Genomic DNA, 21,934 nt, shown 5'->3' with positions numbered 1-21,934 from the left:
TTTAGCTAACCAGTGTCCCCTCTGTCTCATCGCGGCTGAGTTTCGGGTCCACTTTTTTACTTCTTGTCCTTTCTTCTTTAGTATCATTGTCTCTGTTAGGCCTTCCCTTGTTAGTAGCCTTATAGACTCACCTTCCATTCATTTTCTTTTTCTCTTCTGTCCTTCCCCCAACTTGGCTGTTTTCTGGGGTCGTGTTTGGAGGTTGTGGCTCATTTCAGCTTGGTGGCGCATTTGGGAGGAGCGCAACAACAGGGTCTTCAGGGGCACCTTCTCTTTGTTGGAGTCTGTAGCTCGTCTTGTGCAAGGAGATGTTCATTTTGCCATTCAGCTGCGGCGTCGTCCTCTTTCTGCGGTTGGGTGATGTTGCCGTTCTATCTTTCCACCCCTCTTATTTTGTTTTTTCTGTACGTTGTATTATATATTTCCTCTTTTGCTTCTGTCTTGTGGTTTGTTACTGTAGCTAGGGGACTTCTTGTACCCAATTTTTGTATCTAGGGGACTTCTTGTCCCAAATTTTGATATACATTCCCATTTTATCGGCTCTCTCTCTCTCTCCATATATATATATATATATATATATATATATATATATATATATATATATATATATAATGAAAATAAATGGACAGCAAGAGGGCTGTCCGATCTAAAGATCAGATGGCTTTGATCGGCTGTTCATTTGACAAATAAGATGTCAATAAGTCATGGAGTCTTGGTTCTCTCCCTCTCCCTCTCTCTCTCTCTCTCTCTCTATATATATATATATATATATATATATATATATATATATATATATATATATATATATAGCCTGATGGCTGTTGGCTCCTTTATAAGGTAGAGGCAGCGCATATGCCTACCACAGAGAAAAGCAAGCTCTAGGAGAAGGCGCTGCTGCCTTTCCTTGTCTCTGTCAAACAAAGTTTCTTAGGACTCAATGCTCAAAACAAGGTCTTTTAGATTCAGGCCTTCATGTCTGATCCACCTTCTGGATGACTGAGAATCTCACATGAAGTTTTGCTCATGTTTCTGCAATATCTGCGACTAGTCATTTATGAAAGAAAGATTATCCTAAGTAATCATAAACAATTTTTGTTTGATGCATGAAAATTATACATCTTACATGCCTTTTCTTGCTCTTATACCCTGGACGAATCCCAATTTGATACAAATGCAAAATAGCTTAAAATGTTCCCTTAGATTAGCTTACCAGTCATTTTATTGGCACTTGGGAGGAAGAGTACTGTTGGCTGCAGCAGCATTCAGTCTTTTTCTTTTAATGGTACTGAATGTTTAGGATTGAGCTTTTAAAACTGTAATATTCAGCACTAATTAGTGAGCTACAATTATTAATTGGCATTGGTCAGGCCAGAGCAGCCTGATCTAGAGACCTTAAGGCTTGATAAGCTCAAGAGCCTACTATCTTTTTTTTTTTTCTTGCTTTCTTTATAGTCAACTGATTGAAACTGAGATGTTCTTCTTTGCTTTTACTAATCTTCATAATTAAGATCATCAATAAGCCCAATTTATATTTATAATAATCCTTTTTCTTGGAATGAATTAATTGGTCTTTTTCTTCATATGAACCCAATTTTGATGAGTCATTATTTTTAATCATACAATGCTAATTGACTTTCTTTCTCCAATTTAGAGGTGCTAATCTTTAGCCATTTGTCATGGGAGAAATTGTATTGATAACGGCTCTTTAGCCAGTTTTTCCATTTACCCATTCCAGAATTATGCAGTTTCTTGTGTTTTGACTTTGAAACAAATATTCTTTGTGTATGGAAATAGTATTTTATTCTATTTGACATGTTCTGTCATAATTAAATATGGATTTTAACTTATATTTGTTACTAACATGGGTTTGCAATAATTTGTAAAATGCATAGGCTGTGAAAAAGAAGATGAGTCACAGTAAATCGGTGAACTACTATCACTGCTTATATTAGTAGTATAAGTAGAAAGAGATTTTACAGTCAAAATGAAGGGAATTAGATTGGGATTTGTTTCATTGGTATCCTTTTCCTTTATTTTGTCATTGTAAGTGTATCCTTTTAAAGTAATTTTTGTTGGGTCAAGAAAAAATTGTACATTGATCATGTAAATGTTTGTGATACATAGAAGGATACCCATTATATTCTTTCAATGAAAGATTTCATAAAAGAGTCCCATTTAGAGATTAATCGTGCACTTCTTCTTTTTTTACATATTTTCCAAATATGTTTCCATGGTTTGGTTCTTTATCACTACAATTTCCCTTGCTAGTACTAATATCTATATATTCGATATCTGGAGTTAAGAGGTTTTTTTCTTGTTTTTTCCATCCCCAAATCATTAAAAAACAGAAACCTTTTTTGTTTTTTCTCTTACATCCTTGTGATCAGATTGTAGTGTTTTTCTATGCCAAGGCTTTAGAGAGAAAAGAAATAGGATTTTTAATTGAATACCATTTGTTAACCAATCTTTTGGAAATTATGTTTTTGATAGTTGAACACCATTAGATGTGCATTTGACATGCATTTCCCTACTCCATTAGGCAAAATCTTCATACCACTCAAGGAATTGAAATAATGACATACATCGTATAATTTTAACCATTACCAATGAAGGTAATGTGATGTATTTTTTACGAATCAAGTGGGTTACTAATATGGAATTCCTTATTTCTTGAGCAAATATAATATTATCTCAAGCTTCTGCTATTGCTTTCCATTCCTCAGTTGTCTTTTATCATCTTTTCTTTTATAATCCCCTTTTTCTTCTTTTGGGTTCTTCCTCTATTTTCTCTTTCTCTTTTGGCCATTCATCCACATAATCAGATGTTTCTATTTTTTGGGTTTTTCTTCTTCATCCAATTCCTAAAAATGAGGTTCATCATCCTTGAGATATCAAAAGAAAACAAAGGCATCTTGTCAAAGAAAGGAGGAAGTGTACATCTATTGGTATTAATGATATCTAGTATAGATTACTACATGTTTGGTTTTTTATTAATTGGCACTGGTATGGCCACAACAGCTTGATTTAGAGGCCTTAAAGACTTGATATCATACTGCATTAGATTGAATTCACTCAGACTAGAAAAAGATGAATCTAAAACACATGACTCAGAATCTTTTGGAGATTCTTCAATAATATACACATCTCCTTTGCGAACAGCCTCAGCGAATGTCTTTTTTGTTCGAGCATCCTTGACATAAATAGAAGATGGAGTAAACTCAACAAAAGAATGAATATCATCAATAAGCTTTGACACAGAAATAATATTTTTTCTTAACATCCGAAACGACAAGAACATTCTTTAAAGGTATGGAGGAATGAGCTATGGTTACATGTGCATTTCTAGTATGAGATATTTTGTGATGAGAACCATCTCCTGTGACAATTGAGACTTTAGCTAAATAAGGGAGATCACTAGAAGGCTTACCTACATCATCAGTCATGCGGGCAGGCTGTAGCACCAGAATCCACATACCATAATTCTTCCTCATTTTGCTTAAGATTGACTTTGGACATAGCTGTCATTAAGATTTGCTGCACATCAAGAGGAATGTTTTGTGTTGCTATTGTGTTTGACATAGGTGGTCCTAATGCCTTATTTTCATGCCTAACTTGTTTTCCATTGTTTTGAGAGTTATGTCAACATTCTGACTTTACATGACCTCTCCTATTGCAATAAAAACAAGTTGATATTCTTCTTGTTGCATTTGCATTTATGTTTAGTGTAGGAAGAATACCTCTCTCCGTCCCTACCTGTGAGTTCCAAACTCTAGGACGATTTCTTTGTAAGGCATGGGTGCTAGTGACCAATACCTTGTGGCCGCAAGAAGGAGGCAAGTCTTGTCTCTGTATACGACTTGCTTCATACTGAATCAATTTTACTTCCAAGTCTTCAAAAGAAGGAAGAACAAATAACACTTCTAAAGCAGTGCAGAAAATATCAAAGTCTGACTCCAATCCACTCAGGGCTTGTTATACTTTGTCCTTGTCACTGACTGGATGTCCTATGATGTCAAGTTGATATGCTGACATTTTTAATTTCATGCATGTATTCCATAACTAAGTGTGTTCCTTGCTTGATATCTTGAAATTGCCTCTTGAGTTGCAGGAATCTTGCTTCTAATACTTGAGAATATGTAGTAGTGAGTACATTCCATAACTCAAGTGTTGAAAGATCGTCATCAACACCCACCAGAACTTCCTTTGATAGCATAGAAGTAATTTATGCAACAAAAGATTGATCGTGAGCCATCCATGTCTCATGTTCAGGATTGGTTTTTGTGATGGTTTCCAAAATTTGTCCTGCAGCATTTTTCACTTCCCACATGATCCACTCCAATGGCGCAAGTATGGTGTCGTTGAGATGTCCATAGAGATGATGACTCTTGATAAATGAAACTATTTGACACTTTCACGTCAAGTAATTGGTATGGTTCAGTTTTTGTGAGATACATTGAGAGAGGAAGGTAGATGACAAAATGGTTGAATTGCAGTTTTGATTCCTACTGAGGTTTTGAGGCTATACGTATAAGGATGGCACAGAAATTAGAAACTCTCATGATAGTTTTAGGAATTAGGCCATAAAACTTTGAGGATTAGGGCAAAAATCATAAACTCTTACCGAACATTCTCGTTGGCAAAACTTGCTCTGATACCATGTAAGATTTTGTTAAATCACCACCGAATGGGATCTTAAAGAAGACATGAGAGGAAGAGTTGAGAACAAGTCTGCATGAGAAGAGAGAGAGAAGAAAACAAGGACCTTAGGGTTACCACCCGACCCTTTCATTACTTAAAGCTAATCACACTTAACAGTTACAAATAAAATCCACAAAAGAATAATAAATATCACAAGTTTGCCACCGCTCGTGTGCTCGTGTGGTGAAAATAGATTGGGTCTGACTCGACCCAAACCATAACTTAACAGCTCCAACTAGAATACCATGTTAGTTTGATTCGGTAGATATACGTGGTTTCAGTGCACACCAATATAAGAACAAGCTCATGGGATTTATGTGCTTTTGAACATCTTGAGTTTTAGTTATGCAGGCAAAAAAATACTTAAACTTGCCAAATGACATACTTAAAAAAAATTATTATTTCAATACATGTCAACTAAATCAGTCTCCATGAGTGTATTCAAGAAGATTAAACTCAAAACAAAAGAACATGATTTTTGCAAGAGTGGAAAATATGGAGATCCATGTGCTATTGGCATCTATAGTTTTTCATATGCTCGCCTAGGTGTGGAAGATGGATGATCCAATAGGAAAGTGGTTCTGGATAGTGAATTTTCATCCACGTGATAATTAAAATCAGAAAAGAATGTTGAAAACGTCACAAAATTATAGATAAGGTTAAAAGATGTCCCCTCAAATTATATATGTATCTTGCATCACTATATGGTTTTTGAATCGGTATGTCATTGCCTGTTAGCAATTAAATTGAAATTTTTGCATGTCAGTTGCATTGAAATCCAAAGAAATGCAACAAATATTGAATTAATGTCCTCCATTTAGATATTTAAATGGTTAGATTATGGTTTGGGGCCTTGATATACCAAAATTTTCTTCACTGCCTATTTACATTTCTGAAACCGAAACATATAGATCCCAGCTCTACCATCTGATGCTCTGGAATTAATTCTAGCCACATCATCACACCAAATTAGAGGATTTCAATTGGTAAGGGGTGTTGTTTTATCATGCATAGTTCAAAAAGCAGAACTTCACATAGAATTCTGGTTGAAAACCATGTCTATTGTTTCATACACAGTTTGTGGTTGATCTCATAGTTACTATTGCAGGATTGAGCTCAAGATTGGAGCTGTAATACTCTGAAGAGAATCAGAAGATAACAAAATCTGATTTAAAAACTGGACTATAGAGATCATAAACAAAGTCTCATGTCTTGTTTAGAAGATTACGTAAACATGAAATATAAGAAACATAACAAAATTAAGCAAAAGCAACAACAGAAGAAGAAGAAGAAGGAAGAAGTATACGTAACACGAGAGGCAACACAGGGACAATGCATGACAATTCCACGAATAAGTACTATGATAGCAAGGAGAAAGAAAACATAGAGACAACTTGTGTGACGCACCTGAAGGCAAATTTGTGTGTGTGTGTGTCTGTGTGTGTGCGTGCGTGAGAGAGAGAGAGAATTGCTAGCTTGAAAGTGGAAACACATGCCATGTAAGGCATACTTGGCAAAATCACGGACAGACCTCCTTCATTCAGCAACATGGTGTTCCGCCATATCGATCATCTGCTCAACCACTGCAACATGCCGATTTTTTCTTGTAGTGTATGTTCTGATCTTTGAAGAATTCCCAGGATTTGAAAGACGTGTTTGCACATTTTTTCAACATTTTTTTTTCTAGATTTTTTTTTCCTGATAGTTTTCTTCCACCTTTTTCAAAAGTAAAAAAGAAAAAAGAAAAAAAAGAAGAAAGGAATGATTTATCTTGATTAACAGTAAGGGTTTAGCGAGGACAACATTGAAAGATCAGAAACGAAAATGAATTAAACTAAAAAAGAGAATAGAACAGAAAAATCACGATCTCAACATATTCAAGGAAGACGCCCTAAAAAAAAAAAGTCTGGTTTTACATTGAAAATGGCAAGCTGTACCCGAATGGTTGAACCCCACTTTAGTAGGAGAAAGTGACATCTTCATGTAAAAAAACAAAAGTAGCATTTTCCTTGCATGTTGTCATATGACTAAACTTTTGTTGGACATCTAAACGATGAAGACATCGTAACAGTCGTATAATTTAAAATTTATAGTTAATTGGCAAGCATTTTAAAAATCAATGTTTGAGACATTTAAAAAAATCAATGCTTGAGGGGCACTTATGCATGTAAACAAGTAACCCAGCCAAGGAGGTTATATGCAGACCATAAGAGGGGCATGCATCTTAACACACCTCTCATTGGTCAATGAGATTATGGGATACTAATATGTAAATAAGCAATTTATACATCCAAAGGATTAGATACCTTTATGGCTGTATTTATTTTTGAGTAGTTAAAAACTGTCATAAAAAGTGCATTTTGTTGTTAAAACCATGCTCAAACAGCTGCAATGCACATCTTTCGACAGTTTTTTTTGCGGCACAAAATAAAAAAGATCCAGCCATAAAGGTAACTATATATATATATACCCAACCATCTAACCAAGGCCGTCGGTCTATATAAAACATATGGAACATATGGATAGTTGAAAGAAAAATAAGAAAAAAATGTGTAAACTAATATTAGAAGTGAAAATGTTCATCATATAAGCAAGGTCCATGTATGTTTCTACCTGACATAACATAGCATTCCATTTTAATACGAAAATGGACTCGTCTACATTTCCAAAGATAGTGAACTTATAAGGCATCTGTATGAACAGCAGAATGAAATATATTTTGTTGACATGAAAGCTCACGTAAGTACGTAACGTGGCCTCCCATTGTGGGCTTTGAAATTGAAATTTGAAACGATTGATTCTTTTAATTTATAGTAAAATAGTACTGTCATAGAATAATAAGTAATAACTAAACACTAATACTCTGAGCTGGAGGGGGTCAATAATTTATTGGGAACGAGGAGAATGTTGGTTTTATCGGTTTCAAGCTTATAATAGGAAATTATATCTCATAGTCAGCAATTCATCGTGGAAGTTTTATTTAGCAACTATATTAATCAACATAAGGATATGACCTTGGGGTTTTAAGCTAAAGGTGATATATATATATATCAACAGGCCAAATATTTTTATTTTTTGAAGTGGGGCCAGGCCCTACTCTGCATAAAACCCATGTCCAATCCAATATATATATATATATATATATATATATATATATTTATATATACCGTTATTATCAATTAAGTAAGGAAAAATAATATCGCTATAAACAATGTAAAGCTCCAAAAAAATGCACTATTTAACATTTTTTTTTTCGAGTAATAGGAAGCCTCAACCCAACCTTTTAAGTTCTGGGTTATATTGGAGCTTAGGAGGGTAGTGAACATATTTATGATCAAAGGAGAGGAGCTCCTACAATACGACCCCTGCTCAAACCCTGCGCTCCTTAAACTCCAAAAGTATTCGACACCATTGTGAAAGGCCACAGCTTAAGTAAAATTGGGAGCGACAACGTCGACTCGTGTGGCAATGGGTGCCACAAAAGAATGCATTGACAATTCGCTTGTCATTACTGCTTTCATTAGTCAACAACGACAAACGACGTCACCATCTGTTTAAAATTGTTGAAAGATTAAATGATCGATTGAACGTGAAATGGGTGGTGGGCTTTGTCTCGTTATTAAAGATCATTACAAAATATCATTTTCACGATTTTAGAGAGCGGTTGCTTCTTCCATGGTATTTTTCTGCAAAATTGATTTTTTTAAAGAAAAGTCAACAATTTTTTAAATCTTAAAAATTACGTAAAAGTGACGTTAATTAGAATTAGTAAGAAGAAATACGAATAATTAAATAAAACAACAAAGATAATGTTGTGATGATGATGACAACGAAGATAAGTAAACTATTTTCAATTTAAATTTAATCAACGATAGTAAGTAAATGCAAAAACAAAGGTGAAAAAGGCAGTTACAGCGGTGGCTGCCCAATTCTTGTCAAGGTAGAGACGAGTTCGATGACTGATTTTTATTTTATTTTTGAATGAATTTAAGTTGATTTAGAGAAAAAAAAGGTCGAACCTTATTTGGCTGTGGTTGGGTTCACACAAATTGAGACTGAGACTGAATCGAGCTCTATAGAACAGGTTAAAACTTGATTCAGACAAGGTGGAACTAGAAATTTTTTATAAGAGGGGCTGAATTAAAATTTTTAATTTTTGATTAGAGTCAAAATATTATTTTTAAAAAAAATTATATATAACAAGTGAAATTTTTTAAAATTTATAAGTAATTTTTTTAATTTTTTTTTTGCACATGCGAGACCTACGTCCCATGGTGATAGATGTCGAGTTTGAGCTAAGGTTCAAGCTTAACTCGCCTAATTAGTTCAATTTGTTTATGTTAAGTATATCTGTTTTTTTTTTTTTTTTAAATTGATTTTAGCATTCATTGTATAGTTGAACCGAATCGAGTTTAAATGAGTCGAATTAAAGTCAAATTTTGAGAAACTAGTTCAAGTCGAGCACGCTAATATTGGAGAATGAGGAGCATGGAGGAGGAACGGGTCCGGGTCCGACGTGGGTTCATAAGCGGTTGCGAGTACCACGACCCGAGAACCGTCGGCAGTTGTTTCCAAAAGGGGGGCGATGCCGTTTCATGAATTTTTGACTTACCATCGACGTCGACGGGCGGAGAAGCTTCAGAAGAGGGACCCCCGCCCCAATCTCCCTCTCTCTCTGCCGTCGAACCCTAAACAGACTGTTGCCTACCTCTGATCCAGCGGCCTTTCTCGCTTCTCCGGCGGATTCCGTCACCGGAGAAGTAGGTATTTCTCTTTCTGTCTCTGTCGCTGTCTAAAGCTTTACCGGATCGGGCAGAACTCTTGCGTCGTGCTTGTGGCGTCTCTTCTGATGTCGACACCTGCCGGATATGATAGACATTCGTGGAGATCAGCGTAGATCTGGTTGGACAATGAGCATCTGGCTTTTTTCGGCTAGATCCTCTTTGGAATTGGCGATCGGAAGAGAGCGAGTTCATTGTTTTTTCGGCTGATTTGCTGTATGGAATGAGCTTGTACGTCAATTATGATAGATTTGTTTGATCTGGTTGCTTTAGGTCGATCTGGAACGTATTCGGGCTTCTTTGGATATGTTGTGTTCGGAGGAAGAAAAACGTAGGATTTTAGCAAGCCTTTAAGCGACTCTGAAGGGCCGAAAGGAAGGAGCGCGGCGTGGAGAGGGGGGAGATGAAAGGGCAACCCGTGCCTGTGGAGGGACAATGACTGGAGGGTCATTGGGTCTACGCACGGGAAGTTATGGATCGTTGCAGCAGCAGCAACAGTCGCCTAACAACAGCATCCTCCCGATTCAGCAGACATCGCCTTTGGTCGTGCGGAAGCCCTTGAAGATGTGTTCGAAGGAGAGGTTCCTGCCCAGGATCTGCAAGTTATTTGGCCGGAGGCGTGCTGGAATGCTCATCCTCGCTGCTGTATCATTGCTTGTATTCTTATCGCTTTTTACCTCCTTATATAAGGGTAGGTGTTTCTTTTGCCTGCTTTCTCCTTTTCTGCTCATTCTTCCTATTCTCCCTGCACCCGGGGTTTCTGTCCGTGGCACGTCATGGTATGATCTTGATGCAGCACGATATTAAATACTCTCATATATACATATACATCTTCCTGGTATTAAAACATGATATCTGAACTCCACCATCACGTCCATTTGTTAAGTATGTCTTTAACTATTACGTGGATCGCCATTCCAAAAGAGGAAGGCCTGTTCCGCGGAATCGTCCTTTCAATCACTGATTATAGTGTTCTTTAAGTGTGGTAAAATTTTCTTAAAAATTAATGTAATTGGTGTTAAATTCTTGTAGAGTTATGGGGCTTGTTTTTGCCCTTTTCTGTTTGTTGGACGCGGGATCCAAAAGCATGGGCTATTTCATGAACTGTCCTTGATTTTTTTTCCCCCTACACAAATACCAGGCGATTCTCGATGTTATGCTGCATTTTGCGTTCCTACTTAGTATACTTTGTCTGATTCTTAACTTTTCATGTAAGAGTTATATTGTAATGGTGGTATAAGGTAGCCACGTTATTTTTTTGTCTTTATTCCTGCTTCTGCAATATGCTGGAGTACTTTGCTGCAGCCTGCAGTTAGTTTTGATTTATATTTGAAAATATTGGTTATCGTGGTTGTATTTTTTGTGAACGCGGTTGTCAATTCATGTAATCCAGTGATTGCCTTTTTTAGTAGATTGACTTAGTAGTTCATCTAATATGTCAACTAGGTCTCCTATGGTCCAAATTACCTTTCCTGTATGAACCAGTATGGTGCTTACATGGCATCAAATAAAGGGAGGTGCTATTTGAATTGCTTACATACAGCAGTTGCCTTGTCGTATCAAATTGATAATTTTGTTTGATGCTCATTTTTCATGTGACCATGTAATCATTATTGTTTATGCCAAATTTTATTCTTTTGTTTTAGCAGTTGCCTATGTGATATTTTCTATTGTGATGATATGCATTCTTTATATTCTTCAGAAGAAGATGCTCAAGAAGTTCCTGTAAATAGAATGCCAGTCCAATCCATTTCACACGATGGAAATAAAGGTGCCACAATGATTAATATTAGAAGTACAATTGAGTATGGGGAACATGGTAAAACAAATGATGAGTTCAAACCATCAAATGTTTCATTACATGAGCTTGAGAATCGTGGCCACCTGCATTTTCCTGCTTCTCCTCCTCCACCTCCAATTGCTACTCCTGTTGCACCTTTAACAGTCCATCCATGTGCCCATTTTATGGTCCCACCTCCTCCACCATCTGATAGAAGACGAATTGGTCCTCGTCGTAAGTAATCGTCTCGTGTTCTATGAATACTATCCTTATGGTAATTTTACCACTTCTGTTTTGGTACTCATATAAGTATGTTTTTCTCAGCATGCCCAGTTTGCTACATCCCAGTTGAGCAGGCAAAGTCTCTTATGCCAGCAACACCTTCAATATCTCCTGTGGTTAAGAATCTAACCTACATTGTCCAAGTTGAAAACCTGGTACAGAATAATTCTGCTGCTGGATCCACTTTTGGTGGATATCCTTCTCTTGCAGAGAGAGATGACTCGTACAATCTGAAGGAGTCGATGACCATCCATTGCGGGTATCAGTTTCTAATGCAACAACATCAGGGTTCAAAGTTCAAACTCAATTAAACCTTTTTAGTTAGAGTAAATGCTAGTACTTTACACACTCAAACTTTTTGGTGAAGTTATTAGTGGTTTTTATACTTTCAGGTTTGTGAGAGGAAATAAACCTGGTAGCAATACTGGATTTGATATCAATGAGGCTGATCTTCTGGAAATGGAGCTGTGTGATGGAATTGTGGTTGCCTCAGCCGTTTTTGGTATGGATCAAACAAAACCTTTATCATCTTTGGCATGCTCTAATCCTTACGTATGTCATCCAATTTGTGCTTCCAAAACAGGTAACTATGATGAAATACAACAGCCAAAAAATATCAGTGATGTTGCAAAGCGAGATGTTTGTTTCTTCATGTTTGTAGATGAAGAAACAATGTCCTTTATAAACAAGACTAATGCGTTGGATAGTACAAGGAGGCTAGGGCTGTGGAGGGTTGTTCTTGTGAATAATCTACCATATGCAGATGCAAGGCGTACAGGAAAAGTAAGTTCTGTTTTTATCTTCAAAGTTTTCTCTATATAATCGACATTAGTTTTCTTTTGTGAACAAGAGATTTTGATGAACCACACTCATATCTTATTTGTTATCCGTTTCTGTTTTCCATGTATAGATAAAAATGCTAATTGCATGTTCACACGCACATATGCACATATATATTCATCCTACTTGCTAACAAAGGAAAATATTTGAAAAGATTGTCTGTCAGTAATTTGAAAAAAAAAAAAACAGAATTTCAGAAAGTTGGGACTAAGGCTGAGAAAAATAATAAAACCAAAGACATGTAATTTGAGGTCCTGAAGTGTTCAAACATATCATCATTATATTTTTCTTGCCTAGTGATACTGTACTGAGTACATCGTCAAGTTTCAAAAAGGAAAATCATTGTTAAAATGAAATATCCAGGAAAAGTCACACCTCTTTACAAGACAAAATAGTATCCTTGACATATGTGGTATATATAGTGTCCTGTATGCATATGCTAGTGGAAATTGTTTATGCGATTTTTGAGTTTGTGGAACCTGAACAGCTACCCCTATCACTTTTCCCGCTATCTATCCTGGAGTTGCCCGTACTTGCATTGATTCAACTGAAATCTTGAATAAATTTATGAACTTATGTTTGCAGATAAATACCTGTTAAAAAATGAGAAATATCTTTAGTCACATGTTCAGAAAAAGTAAAGAATGCTTAGCTAATCCTAACAGCTTTCAAGTGACTAAAATGAGTAGTTTTTCAGCCAGCCAAAAGAACAGGATCCTAAACCTTCGTCATATTTCATGCCTGTTCTCATTTGTTAAGAGTCAAGACAGAGCAAGTCATGCCTGTGCTTCCTCTCATCGCAGCCATTTGTCTGTATGTATGCATGCATGAACTAGTTCCCTAGATTAAACAAGCACAACTGCACAGTTAAGCATAAGACAAAAGAGTCTTGCATGTAAAAGAGGGCTTGCACTTTCAGCAGTAAACCTCTTATACTTGTATCTCATTATAGCAAATGATATTCTCAACAAAAGTTGCATGTAATTGTTAAAAGTTATGAATTTGGAAAAAAAGAAGTGATATAATGCTGCCTATATATCGAAGAAAGAACTAGCTGGAAAAAAAAACAACAAAAGAAGTGTCACCTAGGAACATCTGATTGACAAAGGGCTAATCTGGGACTTATACAAGTGATTTGATCTTCGCATAGTCACAAAAAATGTAAAAAAATAAGTTAGCTGCTGGAAAAAAACAGCAAAAGATGCTTTTTTTTTGAAAAAAAAAACAAAATGAAAAAACGTGAAAAAAAAATCTGTGGGGTATTTCTTTTGTGATACATTAAATTTGTGGCCTATATTTATTGCTATATATACACAAGCCATTGCAAAAAAAATCATCCTAGACTTATCAGCTAATCTTATTTAAAAAATGTAAGAATATAATAAAGAAAACAGAGGAGTTATGAAATAATGAGTTTTTTATTAATTTTATTAAAAGTTGATATAAGCATTCAAAATGCATTTTAAGATTTTAAAAGAAGCGAAGGGTTGAGAATTATACACTTAAAATGTATATAAAAAAAGTTTAAGTGAGAAATGTCGTAACTCGTGATAGTTATTTTTGTTGAAATATTTTGAAGATATTTTGATATTTGCTGATTAAAATATGTCAGTCTGTTGTGGCAATTATATTGTGATAGTTAAAATATTGCTGTTATTTGTGACAGTGATATGTACACTCTTCTCTGTGCTGTCCAAAAATATGATGTCTACGATGTCTTTTGGTATTTTCAAGCTTTTTCCGAATAATCTAACTGCGTGGACAGACTCAGTATGCCTAAAGATGCTGGAATAAAAAAGCAATCATGAAATTTCAATGTGTAGACCAGATTTTATGGGCTGACAAAGGTTAAACTGTTGATTTTATGACCCTTGCAAGTTCCAATCTACACTTCTGTTTTTGATTTTCCAAATCCTCTATTCCTTGATATATAGAATATATCCCTGTGGCTGGGTTCATTGAAACAGCTGCAAAATTTAGATAAAGTAGACACCATAATTTACGAATGTACATATATGTATGTGTGTGTGTGTGTGTCAAGATCTCTACCAGTTAGTTATCGACCAGCCTTTGTTTCAAACCAGCGATTAGTTGGTCCAATTAGTCAGTTAGTTGGCCTAGTCATTGGTCAGCCGACTAATTCCTGATCTATAAGTATATATGTTCATTGTTCATATAGATATATATGTTTTCGTTTTTGTTTTCATATATATATATATATATGTATATATATATATATATATATATATATATATATATATGTATGTATATATATATAGATATATATATATATTTGTTTATAGTTAATCTATTTGGACTGAGTCAGATTGACCATTCACAGTTAGTCATTTTAGGGTCCTGAATTGACCAGTTTCTTGAATCATGGGCTAGAAAAATGACACCTAAGCTTCCACATCACTTTAAAGAATCCATAGGCTGTGTAAAGATAGTGGCATCATGGCCTATAAGATTGATTCCTTAGCTTCTTCATCACTTTAAAAGAATCCATTGAGCATGAAATATGAAGGTCATTATCAGATGAGGTGACAACAGTCCCTGTCTCCTATTGCTTTCAATAATTGAGGAACTATTAATATAGTTTCTAGGTGTGCTTGTTTAAGCAGAGAACTTTAGATCACTGGATATAACCATTGATGTCTTTTCTGACTTACTGGAACTTATCTGGTTGGCTTCAGGTTTAATATCTTGAATTGGAGTTCAGATTGAGATAAATCAAACAATACCTTTTGCACATTAATTTTTTCTTTGGTAACATCACTGCTGGAATTCAGGAGGAAAAATATGTTGTGGTGTAGGGACGGCAGTCCCTAGGATTCGAGATTTCTAATATTTAAGTTTTTAACAGATGTCCTCAACCAAGAACCAAGTTCTTGCAATGTAGTACAGTTTTCTTAAATAATTCTTGTGATCTCTCGTTTTAAGTTTCTTCCCGTTCTTTGGAACAATGTTTAGTTACTTCTAGCAATGGCTACTTGTCATGTTCACATTCTCCAAGACTCTGTTTTATTTGTCTCCATCCGCTATAACTTTTGAAATAATTGTCTCTTTGAAACTTTAATTTACACAGGTTGGTTTACTTCTGAATGTCATTATTGTTGGCAGGTCCCAAAGCTATTGCTGCATCGGCTCTTCCCTAATGTTCGCTTTTCTATATGGATTGATGGGAAACTAGAGCTTGTCAGAGATCCATACCAAATTCTCGAGCGGTATTGTTGCTTCTGATGGTTTACATTATTCTGTTGTCTGACGAATCGATTGCACATGCATAAGTTCGTAATAGTTATCCTAGCTTGCTGAGTCCAGAAGCAATACAAAGAAAAACTAATAATTAAAAACAGTATAAAAGAGAGTATATATATATATATGTATATATGTATATATATATATATATATATATATATATATATATAGAGAGAGAGAGAGAGATGCCAGAAATATGGTTGGGAAAAGAATGGGGAGACAGTGAAATACTGAATCAGTGAAAAAAAGAACAGCAACACGTATCTCAGATGTTGCTGAATTAACTGTTCCCATTGGTGCAGTCATTTGATATACTGTTCTTGCAGTGTAGTCACTAGAAACTGGCATCTATCAAGGTCAAAAGTTACAAACTAGCTGTCAGATTCCTTGTTGATGGACGTTAATATTGTTGGAATCAGCTTCTCTCACTTATGTAGTTGCCAGAATCTGATTGATGATCACAGCAGCTGCCTAATCACTGTTGGGCTATGAAACGTGGGTACGGCTAAAAAGTCATGTCGGCATGGGTGCAGGGACATGGCAGCCTTAATTTTTGCATTTTTTAGATATTTTAATATTGTTTGGTCAGTAATATATTTTTTATGGATGTAAACAATGAATTTATGTGTTCATTTAACTAAAATCTTATGATTATGTATCCCTGTACCCAACTCTTTAAAAATTGCTCTGCACCCATACCATACCAGCACCCATACCTGTACCCTATGTCACACGGGTGCAGGTATGGTACGGGTACGGACACGGCAATTTTGAAAATCATGGGTATGCGGGTACTACAAATTTTAATATTCTCAAAACTGATAAAATGAAAAAAAAAATAATAGTTCACTCTGACAACCTCGTAAGTTGTAAGAAAGTCTCAATAAAAATAATAAAAAGATGCAAAAAAAGATATAATGAACAGAAAATTGAAGGAATAAAAAAATACACAATAGTTCAACAAAATCGATACTAATGAACAAAAGAATAAGTTACCAAGCAGTTTTTGGGAAACATCTCAACATTATAAGTGCGTAAGGAAGCATTACAACTTAAAATATCTGCAAAGTTGACATAAATGTGAAACCAGCATATACGTCATTCCAATTATATTACGGACATTTCTTGAGGTTCATTGTATCAGAATAACTGTAGACTGTGATAGACTCCAAAGGCTGACTGCCCTGGTGACTGTAGATAGACTCCGATAGAAAAATCATGCAAACAAAGCCATCGTCGAAGCACCACACCTTATAACAATCAAAGCCACTGCAGATACAATACCTAAACATGAATTCAGTGAACGAACGCATGCACACTCAGCAACATTCAACTAACATTTCTATTGATTATATGGAAGATCAGGCAAAACTCAAGAGCCGCAAGACTATAACTTGCACGTCCACAAAAATAAAGTCTGCTAAATCCATCATCCATAGCATTGAACAAGAGTTAAGGCTCAAGATCGATGGATTAACCGTCCAATCTTCAAACAAAAACATCCTCAAATCGGCAAATCCAAAAAAAAAAAAAAAAACCCAAATCAAGAAAATGAAACCCTAAGTTCTAATATTGATAAGAACAAAAAAACACTTACCTACCTACCGTCGGACACCACCGGACGTCGCCGTGGGTTGCCGGACGTCATCGTCGCCGCCGACCATAGTTGCCGAACTTACTCTGCTGCAGAAAACGCTAGTAAAGTGCAGAGCTCGACTTCAGTTTGATATAAACTCGAACGTACCCAGACCCGATCCCAACCTGTACCCACCCATTTGCCATACCCAGATCTACGTACCGGCACACCAGAGCGGGTAAGTGGATTGAATCTACGTACCCGTGTCACGTAGCCTGTACCCATGTGACATAGGTGTAAGGTTTTGCCGACACTCATCAGAGATGCAAAGAAGAAACATGCAACAAAACCCTAGTCTCGGGTTTCTTATTTTCAAGGACAAATGAGCATAAGCCTAGTTCTTTCTTTTTCTACAATTGTGCCGTTGAACTTAATTGGTCTAGTTTTAAACGCTCGTGACTCGTTATTAAGTCAGCCAAGTCGACCAAAAGAGTCATTGAGTTCTCTAAAAGATTGAAACAAAGCTCGCCTAAGTCTTGGGTGACTCGTGAACTATGTCACATGGATGGGGGCGTATAGGTGCCGATGCGGGTGCTTGTGTGGCACATCTCAAAAAACTTGGGTGCACGGGTGCGGCGAGGGTATAATATATTTATATTTATTATATATATATATATTATATAAATATATGTATTCATAATATAATATACCTATATATATATTATATTGGTTTTTTCTTAGCTTAACCTGTCTTTTTTTTTACTTTGATTACTGTAAATAAAAAAAGAGAGGGGGATTCTAAGCAAATAAGAGATGGTTGGGGTCCTTGTCGGAGCTGTGCCCTTGTCTATTCTGGCACTCGCATTGTGTCAATGCGGGTGCTGCCCCTTTTTTGAAGAATCCATGTGGCATAGCTCGTGAATCCTCTGATTCATGAGTTTCTGCCGAGTCTCAGACACAAACAAGTTTCCCCACTGAGTTGACCTGGTTGGGGCTGAACCAAGCTGAGTCAATTAGTCGACTTGTTGAGTTTTTAATCACTGGTGATGTTATGATGACGATGATTTTCTAGAAACAAAAAAGACTGCAAAACAGCAGTGTCACATGGTTTGCTATGAGGTCTTAATATCAACAAAAAGGTCCACTTGCCGGAACTCATTCATGCATGAAAGTATGCAGTTAAAAGAATTAATCCTACCAGTTATTTTCTGATTATGTTCTCTGATATGATTTTTTATTCTCTTGTAGATTCTTGTGGAGGACAAATGCCACTTTTGCAATCTCTAGGCATTACAGGCGCTTCGATGTCTTCGAGGAAGCAGAGGCTAACAAAGCTGCAGGAAAGTACGACAATGCCTCCATTGATGCACAAGTTGAATTCTATAAGAAGGAGGGATTGAGCCCATATTCTTCTGCCAAGCTTCCTATAACTAGTGGTAAGTTGGTATATGTAACATTTCTTTCTGCCTCTAGTTTCACGAACAGAAAAGCCAAATGACGTGTTCATATGTTACTCTCAGATGTCCCAGAGGGGTGTGTGATTATAAGAGAGCACATCCCCGTTACCAACCTGTTCACTTGTCTGTGGTTCAACGAAGTTGATCGCTTCACTTCCAGGGACCAGCTAAGCTTTTCAACTGTAAGAGACAAGTTCATATCCAAAGTGAATTGGGGCATTAACATGTTTTTGGACTGTGAGAGACGCAACTTCGTAATCCAGGTACACTAGTTCATAAAAATTGATAGATAAACTGGTAATTTTACATGTATGTCCAGGCAGCCATAGCGCCTAGGCGCGACTAGCCGTGCCAAGGCAAAACTTGAAAAAATGTTCTGTTTTTTTTTTTAATTGAATGATTATACTTCATAAGTAAAGCCAAAAAGTAAAACATGAAAAACTGTTTTGTTCTTGTTTTCATGACTGGAAAACTGTGCTGTCCTGTTCTAATTGATGCCTTAGTTTGATACACAAAAGAAAACACATTATTCTTGTTTATATACTGGACAATGCTTGCATTTCTTATAGACTATTTCAGTTGTAGACCTTATAGACTATTTCATTTGAATAATTTCAAACAAAACTCGTATCCAATCAGTACATGTAATATACATTACAAGTTTACAACAGAAGCACAGATTGTACATTGAACATATAGTATACATATAACACAGAAAACACCTCACAAATGAGAAAATAAATCTGTATTCAGGTTGCAAAAGTGAGGTCTGCATGTATTTCTCTGATTACTAGACATGCACTAAACAAGAGAAACTGGTGGTCTTTTTACCATAAACCTAGGTTTTAACATGGGTAAGAAGGCTGGCATAGGTTCCACAAAATATGTTTTAGAGCACATAAGATATATACAGAAATCCATTGGTTTTATAGAATATGTACTCAACGTATGGCTGGAACTTCCCCTTGATGAGTTGATATAGAATATGTAATTAACGTACAGCAAACTGTACTTTTAAAGAACAGAAATTATATAATATAACTGCATATAATATAAGTATATACGATATAACACTGTATAATAAAATTACAGGACTTAATTTGAAGGTAAGATGACTTTTCACCTTCCCATGGACTAGGCGTGCTAGCGCCTAGTCCAGCCTAGGTGCACCTAGGCGCCAGTCTAACATCTGCTGCCTAAGTGATGGACTTAGGCGACGGGTGTGGACTCACGCCTAGGCGATGCCTAGGTGTGGACTAGTCCATGCCTTAACAACTAAGGAACACCTTGAAGCAAGCCTTACATTTATGGCATGATTTAGACTCCAGAGGATTTCTATATTTTAAGTGGTTAAAATCATCATATGGTTGTTGTAGGGCTCACAATGTGTCTCTAGTAACTAGCGTCTATCACAAGGCCATTTTTCCAGTGGCTTCTGCCCACTCATCAATGTAAAAAAAAAAAAAATTTGGGGTTCTTTTACTTAGTTCTATTAATCAATTGTAGGACGTGTTGGAGAAACAGACAAGTTTCCATGTCACTAATGTTGGTTTGTCCAAGTTCATTAGAAGCTTGTTTGTTTTAGATAGAAGCGGTGAAGCACGCCATTGTTATTTTTATAGGACTGCTGACCAGATTTTCCAGAATGAACTATTGTGCTAATCTCAGAATCCTGAATTTAGACTTCCTTTTGTTCATTAACTATATGGCAAATGATTAAGAATTCTTTGGTTCTGTCAGTTGAAGTTCTGTCAACCATTCTACAAAATGGAAAAACTGCTATTATGGGTATTCAGTATCTTGTATATTTTAAATCCATTTCCTTAATACAGTTGGCAACCAAATTTATTGCAGGCATACCATAGAGATGTGTTAGAGCAGAGAAATGCGATGAGGGCTGCAGCTGCCAGGTTACTGCCAGTTGTGACTGGTGATCGCCATGTGAACCTACCAAGACCACCAGCAACGCCGCTTGTGAATGACAGGGTGGTTGTGAGAAATCCAGTTAGAAAGTTGCCAACAAAGCGTGTGAGAGAGAGGAAAACAGGCTCACGACGTCACCGGTCTAAAAATGCTGGCTTTAAAGAAACCAATTTTTCTTAAATTATTATTCTTCAGCCTGATTTTTTTACTCATTCAAATCATTTATTTGGTGAAAAACGAGGCCTTGGGCGGCTGATTGTAGTAACTTAATGGTCAGTAACAATAGTCCTTTCCGAATGAGTGTCGATATGTATTCTTGTTGTAAATAGTCATTTTGAGAAAATAAGAAGAGAAGAACAAGCGGCTACGCTCCTGCCCCCCAAGCTTTAGCCACGGTACTTGGTGGTTTCTTTCAATTCTTTGGATGTCCACAAGAAAATGTATAATGTTCAGAACGACGGAACCTTAAACATTTTGGATTCAGAACCTTTTGAACTGTACGTGTAGTGATTCTTTTTGCTGGTTATGCAGCTTCTTGTCTGAACTTGTCCAGTTTGACCACTTTGTGAGGCCATTAAATCATGGGCAATGGAATATATTTGCTGCAACTTTTGGAATAGTCCCTGCAACTAGTCTGCAGGAAGATGGATACTTTGTAGTGTTAAAAGGCCAAGTTTGGTTGATTGAAATTATCAGTCATATTATGTTAGAAGCTTGCATGTGCGTATCAGTGGGTGTGTTTTCATGAGTGCATTCTATCTTGTGATTGTTATTGTCGGTACAAGTAGAATACCGGTTGGAACCAATGACTGAAGCTGAGAGAAGAAGGCAAGTAATGGAAATGGAGTTATCAACTGATTCTTGTGATGTGCAGTTTTATTGGTCCAGTGAGTGGCCATCTCCACTCATCTTCATTCTCGTTTGTCAATCCATGATTTTAAAAAATGGAGAAATAAAAATATACGGGGAAGGATATCTTGTAGTGCACATCAATCTCAGTTGTAATGAAATTTATTTGCAACTTAAACCGAAGTGACATTGTCTTTAGGCATCATATACAAGGAGTTGCAGTTTGTAGCGTACCGAGACATTTAGGGCATTCTTTCAAAAAATTTACCGACGTGAAAACTGTCGACAACTTCGATTCTAGAAAGCGGCTTTTGTGCCTCTAGAAAAGATCTGTATAAGTAAATAATTTTTTTTTTGGTGTCTGAAATTTGTTTCTATTAGAAATAAAACTTTTAGTTTCCCATAAACATCATCACAATAGATCGTGCATTGCATGCCTTTGCTTTGGAGAGGTTTGCCGATGTTCTTACCGGATAGTTTGACCTAC

General features: G+C 36.2%; 1 protein-coding gene across 1 annotated transcript; it reads left to right on the top strand.

Moving 5' to 3' along the window:
• The first annotated feature begins 9,303 nt into the window (after positions 1-9,303).
• On the top strand, positions 9,304-21,310 carry LOC116256081 (probable hexosyltransferase MUCI70). Its single transcript, XM_031632244.2, has 10 exons — positions 9,304-9,462; positions 9,753-10,170; positions 11,182-11,493; positions 11,584-11,800; positions 11,934-12,043; positions 12,125-12,324; positions 15,505-15,608; positions 18,467-18,654; positions 18,739-18,938; positions 20,530-21,310. The coding sequence occupies exons 2-10, from the start codon at positions 9,915-9,917 to the stop codon at positions 20,776-20,778; spliced, it is 1,836 nt and encodes a 611-aa protein (XP_031488104.1). The 5' UTR covers positions 9,304-9,462; positions 9,753-9,914; the 3' UTR covers positions 20,779-21,310.
• The last annotated feature ends 624 nt before the right edge of the window (positions 21,311-21,934 follow it).

The sequence above is a fragment of the Nymphaea colorata genome, chromosome 6 (assembly GCF_008831285.2).
Source record: "Nymphaea colorata isolate Beijing-Zhang1983 chromosome 6, ASM883128v2, whole genome shotgun sequence".
Classification (NCBI taxonomy): Eukaryota; Viridiplantae; Streptophyta; class Magnoliopsida; order Nymphaeales; family Nymphaeaceae; genus Nymphaea; species Nymphaea colorata.
The sequence above is the reverse complement of the archived record's forward strand: the minus strand, read 5'-3'. Positions and strand labels throughout refer to the sequence as shown.